Source organism: Ambystoma mexicanum, chromosome 2q, assembly GCF_040938575.1.
Source record: "Ambystoma mexicanum isolate Mex_15411 chromosome 2q, UKY_AmexF1_1, whole genome shotgun sequence".
Classification (NCBI taxonomy): domain Eukaryota; kingdom Metazoa; phylum Chordata; class Amphibia; order Caudata; family Ambystomatidae; genus Ambystoma; species Ambystoma mexicanum.
In genome coordinates, this window is record NC_090924.1 from 320105020 (window position 1) to 320121534 (window position 16515).

At 45.2% G+C, this 16515-nt stretch overlaps 1 protein-coding gene across 1 annotated transcript in view; it reads left to right on the forward strand.

Moving 5' to 3' along the window:
- The window catches only part of NDUFB10 (NADH:ubiquinone oxidoreductase subunit B10), a 104154-nt gene that overhangs the window by 34442 nt on the left and 53197 nt on the right, over positions 1–16515 (forward strand). Inside the window, exon 2 of the mRNA XM_069647300.1 lies at positions 4992–5130. Coding sequence (XP_069503401.1) covers positions 4992–5130 — 139 coding nt within the window. The remainder of the gene's footprint in view (positions 1–4991; positions 5131–16515) is intronic.

The window sequence follows — 16515 nt, forward strand, 5'->3', positions numbered from 1 at the left end:
AGGCGACTTCAGAGCATCTGCACCCATCAAATCAAAAAGACTCTTCCAAGTATCTCACAGAAATTCTGTCATCGGATCCCTCCTTCCAATTGAGTTTGTCGTTGTTGGGACCGCTCTGGGAGTAAGCAGACTTCCCCAATTCCCAGATCCTTTTTGCACATGTGGTGCAAAGTATTGGAGAAAGGGTATAGAGAGTTCCTTTTAAAGAAGCCTTCAAAATCCACCACTTCGAACTAGAGGGCTTTCCACTAGCTTGTCAAAAATCAATTCTCATCACTCTGACTCACATTTAATTGTTAAGCAACCTATGTGAAACTGGTGTATGGCCTTCTGCTGTCCCTTCCCTAACCCATAGCCTAGTTGTTGCTGGTTGTTGCAGGACGGAGCGCTCTGTACAATGGCTTTTGTGATGCATTTCTGCTTGAAATGCTAATTCACTAAATAGATGTAAGCTAGCTGTACCTGGCCTACCATTTGCATATCTAGCCCCCTCCCTTTCTGTACATCTGTCTTCAACTGCTCTACGCGCATGATTAGAATTGGACCTTGCGTCATTAAAGAAATGGGGACAATTTAGAAAATATTAGATAGAACAGTAATTTTGGAAAGTGTGGGCATGCATCAGTAAAGACATTCAAAATCGTAGAAGTTTTAATTTTTTTCAATTGTCAATTTTCTTCAAAGCTAAGAGCTAGCGCAGGCATAGATTCACTTTCAAATCAGAAAATCTCTTCAAGTACTGGCACTTGGCAGAGTGTCCCAAGTGGGCACTTACAAGAAGCAGGCAAGCCATTACTGTTGTGTGGGAGTAGCGCAGATAAAGGCTTCACCAATTTTTTTTTTAAATCTACCATATTCTAGCCCTCTTCAGGTTATCTACATTCCACAATTTGTATTATAGTTGATTATGTTCTATGCCTATTTCTGTGGGTAAAAAATACCAATTGTCCCAGAGCAGTGACTAAAGTATGCAGTGGGTGAATCCCAAATGGGACCAGTTTACTGGAGCCTGCCCAAAGGAAAGAGCACAACAGAGAGGACGACAGCGAGTGCCTGGTGAGTGCCTGGCTGGGGTGGCGCGGCACCAACTGCTTTGCTATTTTCTGCTGTTACCATAATGCTGCTGTTACCATAATGCTGTGCTAGAGGTCTTGGAATATGCCCACTCCTCAATCGTGTTATGTCCAAATGATCAGTTTTATGCTCAAACTCTTTTAGAGCCTTATTACTATTGTTCTGTTAATAGACTTCCCCGAATATCCAAGATCTCAAATTAGGTAGACGTTTCAATTTAAGAGTTTTAAGTATTGTAGAACATTTCCATTCTACATTCGGTCCGTGTCAAATAAGCAATCTTGGTTGGTGCTGCTAGCAAATAGTCTTGTTATCTGTAATTGTTCTCCTTGACAGGGTCTGATACAGTGTTACTTGCTGTTCTTTATGACCCCCCCCCCCCCTCTATTCAGAGTGTTTCAGGCCTTTTCTATTTGGCTGTGATGACGGCTAGTTTGTTGTTTGATGTAGAACCCTCTCGCCATCGGTCGACATATACATGTGACCACTCAAGGGACTCCTGGGAGCAAGACCCCATTTAAATCTTCAAGCTCTATATGTACATAATTGGCCTTCTGGAACAATTTCCTGCCATGTTGCGCAAACTTTAAAGGGTCGGATGGAGATAAATTGCTTAAATGTAAGAATAATAAGATGGCAGTAATGCTTCTTGATGCTTTACTTGAATGTAGTGGCAAGCACACTACTACTTCTCCCTTCTGAAATGCTCTTAGTCAAACTGTGACACAAAGACAGCTAAGAGTCCTTTCTTATTATCTGGGGTTCTTTCCCATTATTTGGAATAGTTTTGCAGATGTCTCTTGTGAATGCAAAAGGAAATATTTTATTCAGTTCAATAAAACTGGTATATGTTTGTATGTAGCTAATTAAGTGACAGCAATTACAACGTAAGCATAGAGCCAGCACTCCGTCCACCTTTCCAATAAGGCCATAGCCCTCATAACGGTACTCTTTCTCACTGCACCTCTGTCACTCTTCCCTAACCTCCCTTGGAGCTTGCCTTTTGTTGGGGGTCACCGATCTCTTGCAATTGATATCATAAGCAGGACCACATCTTCTCCAAGTGCCTGCTCTTATGCTGCTTTTTCATCTTGATCCTCTCCAACAAGGAGGTTGCAACTAGGTCTTGCATCCATTCCGCTTTTGTCGGTGTGGTCTGCATGATTTCCAAGTCCTTTAATATTAACTTTTTTATCGCCATTGGTGCCCGCCATTGGTGCCCTGAGAAACCAGTATGTGTGCGTGTATGACTGCTCATCCAGGAGGTGAACTTACATTAGAATTAAGTTTGTAAAGTCTTATAAAATTAATGTTGTAAGGTCTTAGTTCATCTCCAGCCTCAGCACTTTGTTCATCACTCCGGTCACCACTTTCCAGAAGTTGTTCACTCTAGAACACTCCCAAAGCTTGTTGATCCATGTTTATGGTCTATGGCTGCAGCCTGAGCAAGCGTCTGAGTCAATGCTTTCTTTCGAGTTTCCAATATATCCTGTTTCAAAGTTGAATTTGTCTGGTTCCCTTGCACCAGTTCAAAGAGAATAGCTTCACATTGCAGCAGATATCCAGTCCTCTGCCTTCACTCATTTCATCCCCCAGTACCAGTGACCATTCTACTAGCAGTTTCTTTGGTTTCCTTTCTCTGAGCCCTGTAGTAGAATATACATCCCCAAGGCCATATGTTTCTTCTTTCCAGTTGCTGCATAGCGTCCTTCAGTTTCTCCTCCAATGGATATTTATATGAATTGATCCCAGACTTCCTTAGTGCAGCGCTGAATGTGCAGTATTAGTCGCTCAAATGGGGTACTTTTCCCATCCTCTGAGGTCTACAATCCATTGAAATACTAGTTCTCTGTTTAGCTTTGCTCACTAGCTTGAACCACACAGAGACCCACCAGGATCAGTGCAGATCTCTGCCCATTACTTTTTGACCTCTTGACCCCCAACCCTCCCCTCCCCCGCGCCACCGACGCCCTCAAGCCCCAAGCACTCATTTGGTTGCTATTAAATGTAACCCAACAGCTCTGTACTGTCCAACAATAGGCAATTTTCAGTCTTTTGAAAATTGCAACTTTAAGGCAAGACCTCCGGACAACCAGACAATAGAAAAAAAACTCCTTTTACGGAAAAAGGCTTGGTGCACCTCATTGCAAGGAAAACCAATGTTTTGTATACAAAAAGGAAAAAGGTGACCGGAGATCCTGTAGAACCAAACTGCCATGGAGCTGTCTGTTCGTTCAAAGCATGTATGAGGTTTTATAGAAAGAAATAGTCTTTCGTAACGTAAACAATATACAGTGTTAATCCCCCACCCTCATTGACTACCACCTATATACATACTACCAGTCCCTTATAGCCCTTTGACCGATTGGCCACATTGTAATCTACCCTTGCCCTCTAACATGTGGTCCCCCTACTCTATCACCTTGATTCCTGCTACTGGATTAGCGAGTTACCTGGAATGTTACCCCCCCCTCCCCCCCCTTGGCCTAGTCCTATCATATGCGCCTGGTCATAAACATGTGTTCAGTGGAAAACTCTAAGGTCAAATTGGCTCCTTGGAATAATAGTGCACTTCTCTTGTAACCAGACACATAGGCGCCCCGACCATGCCTCCTCAACTCTGGACTAGATTTGTTGACAGCCCCTGCTGTGGCCCCTCCTATCACAAATCATGGGATGTTCTGCTGCTCGCTCCCCACCCCCCTTATCAGCTGCCCACCCATCGTACTCCTTCCTCTCTCGAGGACCACATGAAATGGCCTAATTCTGATGGATTTAGATACTCTACTTCCAAGCCATCTAGCAGTCCAAATAGGACGACCATTATCCCAGGGTGCACTAGTGCCCTAAATCTAAACTGAGCATGTTGGCAGCTCCAGACTTCCAACCAGAATCCCGTGTGTTTGTCCCTCAGAACGGCCACAGTACCCTTGCTCTACCGTTCACATTCCATTCTGGTTTCGTAGACCTTCAACTGGATACAATTAAACAATTCAAACGTTATCTTGTTGGCGTGAATGCTGTTATTCTTAGCTTTACTACTGAGACTTGAAAAGGGGTGAGAGATTCAAACCTTTCATTATGCTGCACGGCTAAACGTCAAACAGAGAATACAGAGTGCTAGGCCTCACTTCCAGTATGGCGGTAGCGATATCATCATCACACATATGTTGCTACCGCTGCACAATATCACCCATGCCTTATAGGTGGGCCTATGTACGCTGCTATTACTACCATAAAACAAATGCATTTGTTGTTCCGATTTGCACTTCCCACCCCTCTTCAGCCGCGTACCTTCCCTTTTTCGTGCGCTAATAGATTTTTCTGAGCCTAAATTGTTTGGGCGGGCATGGAAGTTGTGCATTCATCCCAACACAACATTGATGCTTCAGTGGCTACCATAAATAACGGAAAACAAGGAGTTGATGTTGGAGTCATCTAGCAGCTGCTGCCATCCTCCCTTGGCAAGCATGTTGATTGAAAAGGCTGTTGGATTATTTCTTATGGTGCATGTTTGTGGACGTTTTAATGTAAGATAAAGCAATGCAAGTTTCGGATCTATGTGAACATTCCAAAAAGAAAATTTCAAAGCCCAAAATATATATATTCTCATCAAGCTTGTATGCAATCGGAGATAAGACAACTAACCACATGCCAAACAATATTAGCTCCCACTGAAGCAGAATAAAAACAAAGGGACACACCGTCCTATTTCCAGGCTTAATATTTCTATCAGGCGGTACGTTCTCCTGGATGAAGATGGGAGGCTGTCTTTCAATGCGTATGGCATATACTGTTTGTCCCTTTTATTTTTGTTTTGTTGCTGTGTATTGAAGTAAAGTTTTGAATCCGTTTTGGATATTATTTGATGTTTTATCTTCTCTCAGGATCTTACATTTTCAATTTTCTTCGAACAGATCTGATTGATCGCCAACGTGAAAAGAACACGTATTACTACTATCACCGTCATTACCGCCGTGTCCCAGACTTGACTGAGTGTGAGGAGGGAGACGTCATGTGCTATTTTGAAGCAGAGATGCAGTGGAGGCGTGATCAGTATGTAGCATTTCCTTCAACTTGTTATGGGATCAATAGCGGTTAGCTTAGAATACTTTTTTTAAATTATATTCTCGGAATTGGTGTTTTCATTCATCAGTTCAAGAATGAAAAGACCGAGGAAAATGCATTGAACACCGTACTCTGGTTCATTCCTACGTTTTAAAAAGACTAATCCATGCAGTATGTTTTCTAGCCCACTGTATAGCTGCAAATAAATCTTGTTGAATAGTTTTTAAACTTGTGGTGTGACATGATTTTGCAATGTACTCACTTTTGTCCAAAAAGACTTGGTTGTATGGATGTTGCTTCACCCCCCCCCTTACATTTTGCATGCTAGAGTTGTCTTGCAGCAAACAAGGATCAAATTCTCGCATACCCTGCTTACTAAAGAAACGGCCAGCCATTAATCATTCATTGCTTGACTTTTTGTGTGTGTGTCTGTGTGTACCTGAGGGTGTCCTTACTTGTTGTCTCCAGGGATCCTCTTCTCAGGTGGCCAGGGGAAAGGCCATAGCTTTTGTATCCCGACCCTGGTGGTGGATATGCGAGGGAGGATCACCTGGGTGTAGGAGACTTGGGGAGTGGACTTCCTTAAGTGAGACATGGTATCTCCCATGTCCCTTTCACCCTGAACCCTAACTGGCGTTTGTCAACCCTTTTCTTGTGATACCCCCCTAAAATATTCCCCAAATGCCATTATCATGGTATTGAGACGAAGAAGGGAGGATAACTAGACCAACACGTCCTCATTTTGAATAAACGAACATCTATCAACCCCAGCCAAGTACTAGGGTGAGGAGTAGGACAAGAGTCCAGCAGGAATACCGCTTTACTGGTGAGCGGTCTAGTCCTTTTTGTAATGTGAATGAAGGGAGGAGCTTTAAAAATGGGAAGCCCAAAACAAATGGGGGCAGAGGCAGATGCAGCTTTGGCAGCAGAGTCGGTGCTGTGTGCAGGAAGAGCTCTGCAGTGTGGCGACATGGCAGGAGGAGCGCTTGAGCCCCGTAAAGCAGTGCAGTGTGTATGCAGCGGCAAGCAAAGGCATACGAAGCTGGAGGCCGGTGGCAAGCCGTGAGAAGGTGGGGCCGGCAAGACCGAGAGAAGCGGTTGTGAGTATCCTGCTTCGCCAACGAAGCTCTGCTGGGTGTGCGCGAGCCATAAGAAGACAGCCGGGGGAAGATGCAAGTAACCGCACAGAGAAACGGGAACCCATTGCGGCAGAAGACCTTGCAAGGAGCCATAAAACCAACCAGGAAAGGGGGAAAACCGTGCTGGCAGATGGTGATATAAATAAAACAAAGCAAGGCATTTTGAATACCAAACTAAATGAAGGCACGTTAAAGCAGATTGAAGGTATTTTGAATATCAAACGAACTGAAAGCAAAGCATTTTGAATACCAATTGGAATGAAAGCAAGTTGGCAACACTCTGGCATTTTGAGAGGAGTGAAAGAGAGTGTGAACCGTATTGAGAGGAAAGTTTTCAACTGCATTGAAATAATGAACTGCATTTACTGAAACCAGTGCTAGGAAAGCCAAGAGTGCACCAAGAGTTGCCTACATGTCTTTGATGAAGTAGTCTTTCTAGCTTTCGATCAATCGAATGCCTGACTCACTGCATGAAAGACCTCCTCGTACAAGTGTGGTTAGCCTTGCATGAAAAGTAACTTTGAATGGGAATTTATGGTCAGCAATCGACTTTACTCACCAGAGTTTTCAACAAAAGAATAGGGCAAGATCAAAAATGAACATGACCTCTAGGTAAGTGGTGGTCAAGCACCTCTATCACACTGACCTAATGCTTAGGGTTAGTTCCACTGCAGGGAGCAACACTGGGGCTAAGCGTCTGGAGCAACGTTGGCACATCAACCATATTTTTGTCATATTTTTTGTCGGGTGACAGTATGGGCTACGGGTAGAGTGGCGGTCGGGTGATGGTGAGGCTCCAGTTGAGGTCTTGTGTGTTCATCCAGGGGATGTGGAATCATGTGGGACCTCAAATATTTAGGGCCTCATTACAAGTTTGACGATGCAGGAAAAGTGGCAGCAACTCTTTTACTGACTAGCTTGTTGCTGGAGATAAATCCTCCACTTCACCACGATGTAATTCTGACAGCGATAAATCTGCCAGAAATCCCCATGGAGTCCTCTTGATTGCCTAAAATGGGAGTTGCTATCACTTGTAATCCCTTGGTAACCCCACAGGACCAAGTGGCAGCAACAGTAATTGAATTTGGTGGTAATTCAGCAGAATTACAACCGAATTACCATCCAATTCATAAGGAGACCCATAATATCCAAGTTAGTCTCAGGCTTCCTTCGGCAAAGAGTTTTCTTAGACAGTGCCAGTGACGTAATGCTGTTTATCTTTGTCCTGTAATGGAGAAAAAAAACGAAACTTTTGAAATTATGTGGTGTGCTAAAACGTGACCTACAACACGCATCTGAGTGCAAAGGTGGTGGGGGCTTTCGTAAGTGGCTACCACAAGTGTTTTGCACGTGCAGATCTTACTGATTGTATTTGAAAGAGACTGTCCAAAGGTGGACGAGTGCTTTGTATTTCCCTCCATTCCCCTCCCATCCTTGTAATCTCGTATTCTCCTCCTGCTCCTCTGTATCAGTGGTTTCTAGAATCGTGTGTTGCTGCTGCCTGTATTTGCATGGGTCATAATCCTTATGCAGCTCCTCATCATCCCACCAGATGTGACTGGTGGAAAACAGGGACTTCCTTTATCCTACTCTGTGTGCTGTTTCTACTTTTTTCACATTTTGTTTGTTTCATCAAAGAATGAATACAGAAAAACTGACTAGCCATCAATAAGCACATCATTAAGCAGAGAAACTGTAAAGTAAAAAAATAAATTTAAAAAAAGCAGAAAGAAGGAACACTAGCCTCCCTCCGAAGAGTTCCATTAACAGAACCCATGCATCTAATTGCAGATCCCACAAAGGGGAACCCTGCTCCCTCATGAACCGCATGGACGCCAGCACTACCAGCCAAAGTTGAACAGTTATCTATCATGAAACATAGACACCCACACATGGCTCTGATTGACGGAGACTTGCAACGGAGGAAGGGAAGGGCAGTGGAGGTGGCTACCCAGATTTAGTCCCTCCAGCCCATCTAGATTTTCAAGCATGTCATTTATTGAATGAAGAGACCAGGTTCCCAGATCATGATCCTTCCTAACAAGGTTTTTAAACATGGCTTTCTTGTGATTAGACGGCACTCTGAGCAACCAATCTTCAGTCAACAGCTTTTTCCTAGTTTTCCAAACAATGAGTATTTCCTTTTAGGCAGTTGAAAGAGCCCTGTACAACCCCAAACGGCAAAACACCTAGATAGGGATAAGGCCCAACTTCTAACCAATTAAGTGCTGTACTGGATCATTGCGCCACTCTAGACTGCATGCTGTGTCTCCTGGACCATCATGCTCCTGTAAAGTGTGTGTTGCATTGTGGCACATCCGTAGAGACAATGTGCCCTTCTGGCTCAGCGACTGTTGACTGATTCTCCTCTTATTTCAATCACAATACCCGAGCAGGTATTGTTATCGCTTAAACGGCAAGTGCTGAATTCAACGTTGATGCCTTTCAATTTGCTACCCACAATTTTGGCCTCCTGGGTGCAGACAGAGGCTGCTGTAAATCGCCCTGTAAACCCATGCCTTCCGTCCACCTGTGCCGCAGATATGTGAGCACCAAAAATGGGTGTAATATAATCTCTTCTGACCTACAAAGAATTCTAAGACTTTTTTTTATGCAAGCAACCAGTATTTTGATTGGCCCAAAAAAAAGACAACACATTCAGTAAAAAGGTTTCTTAGGACATCATTTTGTAGTTACTGGAGCGCAAAATGAAAGTGTAAAAGCGCTATTATGCTTTAGTTTTTTGCGCTCCATCTCATTTTTTTACCTTTCCACAGCGTAGGAAGGCAGCAAAGCAAAATTTGCATATTTGCTTTGCTTTCAATCTCCGTCTTGGTAAAGAACTCAGTTTTATGCCTGCATGAGATTTTTATGTAGACCTAAAATCTAAGCCTTCTTTAGAATACGCCTTCGTTATTCACCTGCTAAAGACGGGCAGATTTCATAGGAATACATTCTAAAATGCTGCCAGGCAAAGCATAATTTGTAGGCAGCCTTTTATTCCTCATAAAGCAGAGGGTAAACGCGAAGATTACAGGCGATTTGTACCTTGATTTACTCTTCACAATTACACTCCACTTTGTGAGTGTCATAAATTGGATGCAGGGAACCAGCAACACTTAAGTGCAAGCATTGGCCGTCCCCTGCATACAATTAGCATTTGTTTGCAAAATGACTTCCGAGGACTTTCCATATGCAAAATACAAAAAAAAAGGTACATTTTTCTGCCACAAAACTCTGGCAACAAAAATATAGCGCGCTCTGTTCCAGACACTGCGATATTTAAGGTATTCTGCCCCCCTGCTGCTGCCTCCAAACAATACTGTGAAGCTAATCTTCTCAGTCTAACAAGCTGTGGCACGTGTGATTCTCTCATTTATGGTGGTGACTGGGATTCTCGCCTCCCTAGTTTGGACGTTGTGCACTCAGTTACAGCAACTACAGTTAAGCTCAGTCTGCCTACAAAGCATTCGAACACTTTTCTACACAAGCAGCAAGTATGCACATTCTACGTAAAAGGCTTCACACTCACTACGAGCCACTGAATGAACTCTCTTGCTTAAAAAGATTCGAAAACATTTCATTCACAGGAAGATTTATGAGTTTTCTGTCGCAAAAAGAATTATACGATTTTTATTGGCAAATTTGCTAGCAAACACTATTTGGTCTGGCCACAAAAAGGTGGTGCAGTTAGTTGTGGATTCTTGTGGAAAGACTTCGGGCATAAGGGTCCCAGTGTTCGTGCGCCCGCACCAAGCAGCAGAAGGAGCAAACCATTTGGCGTTCTTGAGTCCCGCCCCCCTACCTTCATAATCTGTATACCCCAGCTGTGGTGAGGCCCACGGGGGACAAGGACGCAGGTATTTGTACGCCTGCAGGGTGTTTGTGTGATGGCGGTTGTCTTAGTGCCAAGTGGAACAAGCTAACGCAGCTGCTGTAGTCCACATGGATACGCCAAACTAATGAGGTTCGAGCTCCGGGAAGTGCAATGTCCACAGCTTTGCGCATTGAACTACGCAAAGCCAGTTTTTGCTTTTAAAGTTACTGTCAGTGTGTAGTGTTTACTCCGGTTTTGCATTACATTCAGACTACGTAGGCAGCCGAGGGAGCGCGGCCATATTTATGACAAAAAAAGGGAGAAGAAGAAGCCAGAGAAGAAGATTAAGAAGAGAAGCTCAGTCAGGGTGGAGGAAGAACCTGACCAAACAGGTGAAGAGGAGTCTGGGGAGGAGGAGACCCCGCTTGACAGTATACAACGCCAAAAGAAGGAAATGGCTTCGCCTGAGCAGCTCCAAGAGATGTATAATGCCATACAAAGCCTCAGAGTGGACATGCAATCATTACATGCTGAGAACCTTCTTCTCCGACAGCAAGCTGCGGCCCGGGAAGCCAGCAGAGATGACTTACCTCCGATGCCCTTTACTTATGGGAAATATGACGGAAATCCCAAGTACATTAAGGAATTTCTCGATGCCTGCTCAGTCTACTTCTCTTTTAGACCTCGAGCATTTGAGTCTGGAAGAGCTCGAGTAGGATTTCTCATTTCCAATTTGGCTGGAAGTGCCCTTGCTTGGGCAACCCCTCTGGTTACCAGCCAAGACCCTCTGGTAAATGATTTTGCTCAGTTTGTACAGGGATTCAAGAACAGATTTGAACGCTCTGACGTGCAATATTCCACGTTTGATGCCTTTCTCGAGGTTAAACAGGGGAATCAGGATCTTCAGAGCTGTATTGCCCACTTCCAAGCCTTAGCAGAATCTACCGAATGGCCAGACTCAGCACAACAAGCTCTATTCCGACGAGGCTTGAATGAAGACCTTAAGGACGAGCTGGCCCGAGTAGTCAGGCCTAGCACTTTCCAGGAACTGGTGACTCTGGTACTCCAGATTGATTTCCGTCTTCAGGAGAGACGAACTGAGAGAAGAAGAGGAAGAGGACCGACCTCCCAGCATAGCCCTCCCCAGGGAAGAAGAGAACGTCCTATTTAGGAGGAACCCATGCAAACAGGGTCAACCAGAGGACCTCTTACCAAGACGGAAAGAAGGCGGAGACAGGATCTGAATCTCTGTATGTATTGTGGGTCAGCTAAACACATGTTTAAGGACTGTCCAGACATACCTGGGGCTTGGCGTTTCCCTGTCGCTTTGAGGGTATTTGCAAGGGAAACCATGGGGAAGACCGCCCATACCCTTGCAGTTCTACCAGAACCACTTCAGAAGGAATAGAAGATAATCGTTTGATGGTGTTCGAGGTTACGCTTACTTGCAAATCTGGACAGAAACTTTCAGTACTGGCCATGTTGGACTGCGGAGCTGCAGGAAACATTATCAATGTAACCTGGGCCGAGAGAACCAAATACCACTGAAGGAAAAGGACAAGCCAGTACCGGTGGAAGGAGTGGATGGAAGCCCTCTAACTTCAGGACCCATTACGATGGAGACCATTCCCATCACAATAGGCATGGAATACCATGTTGAGACCCTGCGTTTTGATGTAATCAGAGCAGCTCATTTTCCATTGATCCTGGGAATCCCATGGCTAAGAAGACATAACCCCAGAATAGACTGGACAAGGAATCGGATCAATTTCGATTCAGAATTTTGTCAAGAGCATTGCATGGAACCGAGAGAAGCTTCGACTGAAGTCCGATCCAGTCTGGCGAGCATTCAAGATCGTCTTCTGATATCTTCTTTACCTAGACAATACCAACCATTCGCAAGAGTGTTTGGGGATCATAACCCGAGACTCCTCCCACCTCATCGTAATGAGGACTGCAGCATAGACCTCAAGGAAGAAACCTCACTTCCATTCGGACGCATGTATCCTCTATCCTTAACCGAAAAGGAGGCCTTGAAGGAGTATCTAACAGCCAATTTGGCAAACGGTCTTATCAGACCCTCAATCTTCAGGAGGAGCATCATTGTTTTTCATTTCAAAGAAGGACTCCAAGGAACTACGCCCCTGTATAGACTACAGGGGTCTAAACAGCATAACCATTCGAGACAGATACCCGATGCCGTTAATCAGAGACATACTTGAGGCAGTTCAAAATTCCAGGGTGTTCACCAAGCTCGACCTTCGAGGGGCTTATCACCTGTTAAGGATCAAGAAGGGGGACGAGTGGAAGACAGAGTTTAGAACACCGCTGGGGTTGTTTGAATACTGTGTCATGCCATTCGGCTTGGTGAATGCTCCAGCTGTGTTCCAACGTTTTGTCGACAGGATTTTCGCAGACCTGTTATACTTGTCAGTGGTTGTATACCTCGACGATATACTGATATTTTCCTCTTCATTAGCTGAACACTGCATCCATGTGAGTGAAGTCCTCCGTAGACTGTCGGAGAACAATCTGTTTGCTAAACCAGAGAAGTGTACTTTCAAGGCCTCAGAGGTACCATACCTGGGGTTCATTTTATCCACCAAGGGAATCCGTATGGACCCATCCAAGGTTCAAGCAATAGATCGATGGCCAGAACCCACCTCAGTTAAGGATATTCAACGATTCCTGGGTCTGGCGAACTTCTATCGCAGGTTCATACCAAGATTCTCGGATCTCGTATTACCCCATTACTAGTCTTCTCAAAAAAGAGTAACATTCCACTGGGGACCTTCCGCTAGGGAAGCCTTCCGGAGCCTAAAGGAAGCCTTCACATCTGCCCCTGTTTTGGTCCAACCTGACCAGAGTAAACCTTTTGTTCTTCAGACAGATGCTTCTGGAGGTGCATTGTGAGCTGTTTTATTACAGAAAGGAACCGATGAGCTGGAACACCCCATAGCTTATTACTCCCGTACATTGACAGGAAGTGAGAGGAACTACTCAGTACTTGAGAGAGAACTGTCGGCTATACGTAGTGCATGCCAAGAATGGAGACATCTTCTGCAGGGAGCCTTACACCCATTTATCACTCGCACGGACCATCGAAATTTGAAGGTTCTTCAACAAATGGAGTGCAGAAACTCCAGGCATGCCCGGTGGGCATATTACTTCTCTAACTTTGACTTTCGGATCACCCACATACCAGGATCCCAAAACAGCGTCGCTGACGCTCTGTTCCGAAGCTGGAGCGTAGAAGAACTATCTGAGGTAAAGACGGAGAAGATCCTACCAGGACACCATTTCCGCACGATAGCAAACCTTTTTCTTCAGAAGGTTAGAGAGGAACTACTTCATAACACACAGGCAGAGAAGGACTCCTGTCAGTTGCAAGAACGTGAGGGATTGTGGTTCCGTCTATCAGCTTTGTTTCTTCCTACACCTAGTTTGAGAACACAAGCAATAAGATTTTGTCATGACCTTCCCTTAGCAGGACACAAGGGAGAGAAAGCAACTTTTGAGCTTGTCTCCAGGAACTTTTGGTGGCCGTCCATGCGAAGCGACGTAGCATCTTATGTTTCTTTGTGTCCCACTTGTGCCATCAATAAGACATCCCATCATAAACCACATGGCCTTCTACACCAAGCTAAAGCACCAACACGTCCCTGGGAAGACCTCTCACTGGATTTCATCGTAGAACTTCCTACCTCTAAAGAGAAGACCACAGTCTTAGTTGTAGTGAATTCGTTCTCCAAGTTGGCACATTTCATATCCCTTTCTGGGACTCCGTCAGCATCAGAGACTGCTACGGTTTTTCTCCGCGAAGTGGTTAGATTACATGGTTTACCTTGTTCCATTATCTCAGACAGGGGAACGCAATTCACTTAAGTTTTGGGACTCGTTGTGCACCCAACTAGGTATCCAAAGGGCCTTATCGTCTGGGTTTCGCCCGCAAACAAACGGCCAAACAGAGAGGTTAAATGCCAACCTAGAACAGTATCTTCGCTGTTTTTGTAACAAAGAACAGGATGATTGGGCAGTCCTACTACCTATGGCGGAATTCGCTTATAACAACACCTATCACACCGCTATCCGGATGAGCCCCTTCAAGTGTACGTATGGGTACGATCCTCACCATCTACCAGGTATTTCCATTATCAAGGGTCAAACCACCACTCCAGCTTTGGAAAAGATTCTTACTGATCTTCGCAGAACCCACGCGGAAGCCGTACGAACATTAGAAGAGAGCCGCAAGACATACAAGATTTATGCCGATACCAAACGCAGTGCAGTGCCTCTTTGGAAACCGGGAGACCTAGTCTGGTTGTCGACGAGATATCTTCCCCGGTGGACACATAGGGGAAAGTTTGCTGCCAGATACATAGGCCCCTATCGGATTAAATCTCAAATTAATCCGGTTGCCTTCCGACAACAGCTACCTCATGCATTGCGGCGAATACATCCTGTTTTTCACTCCTCTCTACTCGAGACATATCAAGAGGATCCATTCAAGAGATCTAGGAGGAGAACTGTGGTAACACCCCAGGAGGAACCAGAGGAAAATGAGGTGGACAGGATTGTGGATTCCCGCTACAGAAAGGGAACCTTACAATATTTGATCCACTGGAAGGGCTATCCCTCAGATGAAAGAACATGGGAGCCAAGAACGCATGTACATGCCCCCAGACTGGTACAGCGATTCCACAGACTGTATCCGGGGAAACCAGGAGGAGGTAGATATAGGAGGGGGCATACTGTCATGCACCAGCCCTGGAAGCTTGTCCATCGCTGGAGGTACTACTAACATGGATGCCAGAAGCAAGCCTTACGGTCTAGTCTATTCCAAGATGGCCGCCCACTTCTATAACCTGCTGATCAGACTAGCGCTCGGCGCGTTGTATCGAATTGCTACCAGCGCTGCCGGTCCCTTTCAGTGACTCTCAGTGACTCGCCTTCTTTAGTCAGCTTAGTTCCTAGCCTTTTTTTCTGTGCCTTTCCACTCGTGGTGTTTTCAGGTCTTCAGGTAAGGTGATCGGGATCTACTCAAGCTGTCTTAGCTTTCACTACGCGTTTACTTCATTACACGCGTATTCCTTCAGTGTTTTCTTTGCGTTCGTCCTGCCCCGCCGTGTACAACCGCTATCTCGGTTGGGGTAATTCTGTACCTTTCCTGATCTATTCCATATATGTGTTTCCTCTATTCCTTCCCTCTACCACTCCTTATAATTCGGCTTGTTACACTCTATGCTGGTTTATACACGGAGGCCAGTGAAACCGAAGAGACCTGTGGTATTCCCGCACGTTGAGTCCAGCAACCTGCTCCTTATTCCATACCGGAGTGTTCCAAAGCTGGAATTGGCGGACCAACGTTCCCGCTTCAGCAAGTCTTCGGCAAGACCTCAGATCTTCTCATCACTACGGTCTTGATTCCATCGGGGTTTTTTGCCTATACGGCTTTTTCCCCGTTTAGGGCGTGCTCCTCTGGCAAACTCAGGTTCTGCATTACATTCAGACCACGGAGGTGGCCGAGGGAGCGCGGCCCTATTTACGACAAAAAAAGGGAGAAGAAGAAGCCAGAGAAAATTAAGAAGAGAAGCTCAGTCAGGGTGGAGGAAGAACCTGACCAAACAGGTGAGGAGGAGACCCCGCTTGACATAGCCGCACCATCTGAATTTCTGTCGACAAATACACTGTGTACCATAATCTGTGCAAACGCACCACACCTACAAACCTTATTGACCAATCCCGTAGCCTCTACAGGCCCATTTTTATGGGCGTCATCTGCAAAAGGGTCGTATCTAACACATGCCACCTGCAACTATTGCGATATTCGTTGACTTTTCGTGCTTTCCCCGTGCAGGAGTGGGGGAATAACTTTCAACTAGTGTAGGGGACGTCGTTATTTGTGCCGACTCTAAAAAGAGCCGTTGTTTGGTTTTTTTTTTTTAAGGTGCTTCCTTTTTTGCAGTTTTTTTTTAAGTATTTCTGTGTTTCCAACGTCGGCTCACATTCTTACAATAGGGTCTTCACTGCAGCCTGTAGATTGTGAAAGAAAATGTCATTGCCACTGATCGACAAAGACATGCCATTTCCTTTGAAAAGGTGTATATATCGAGAAATAATGTTTGAGAACATCCCAGCAGCACTCAAGAAGTCACGCATGCTTCTGTTGAGGAGTCCCCTTCCGACCTCTGGCTGGCGAAAGGAATCATTGGAATAGTTCCACACTATTCTCAAGGGTATAACATGAGAAAAGCACCTTGGCAGTGGGAAAAATGTGCTGCACTGCTTACATCATCATCTTCAGTTGACGCTACACACGGGAACAAGTCATGGAACCCAAAAAGAAGGCTCCAAGTGCACGGCCACAACATGTACAGGTCCGGAAGTGGCCATGCGTTGACATTCTACAAGCACTTC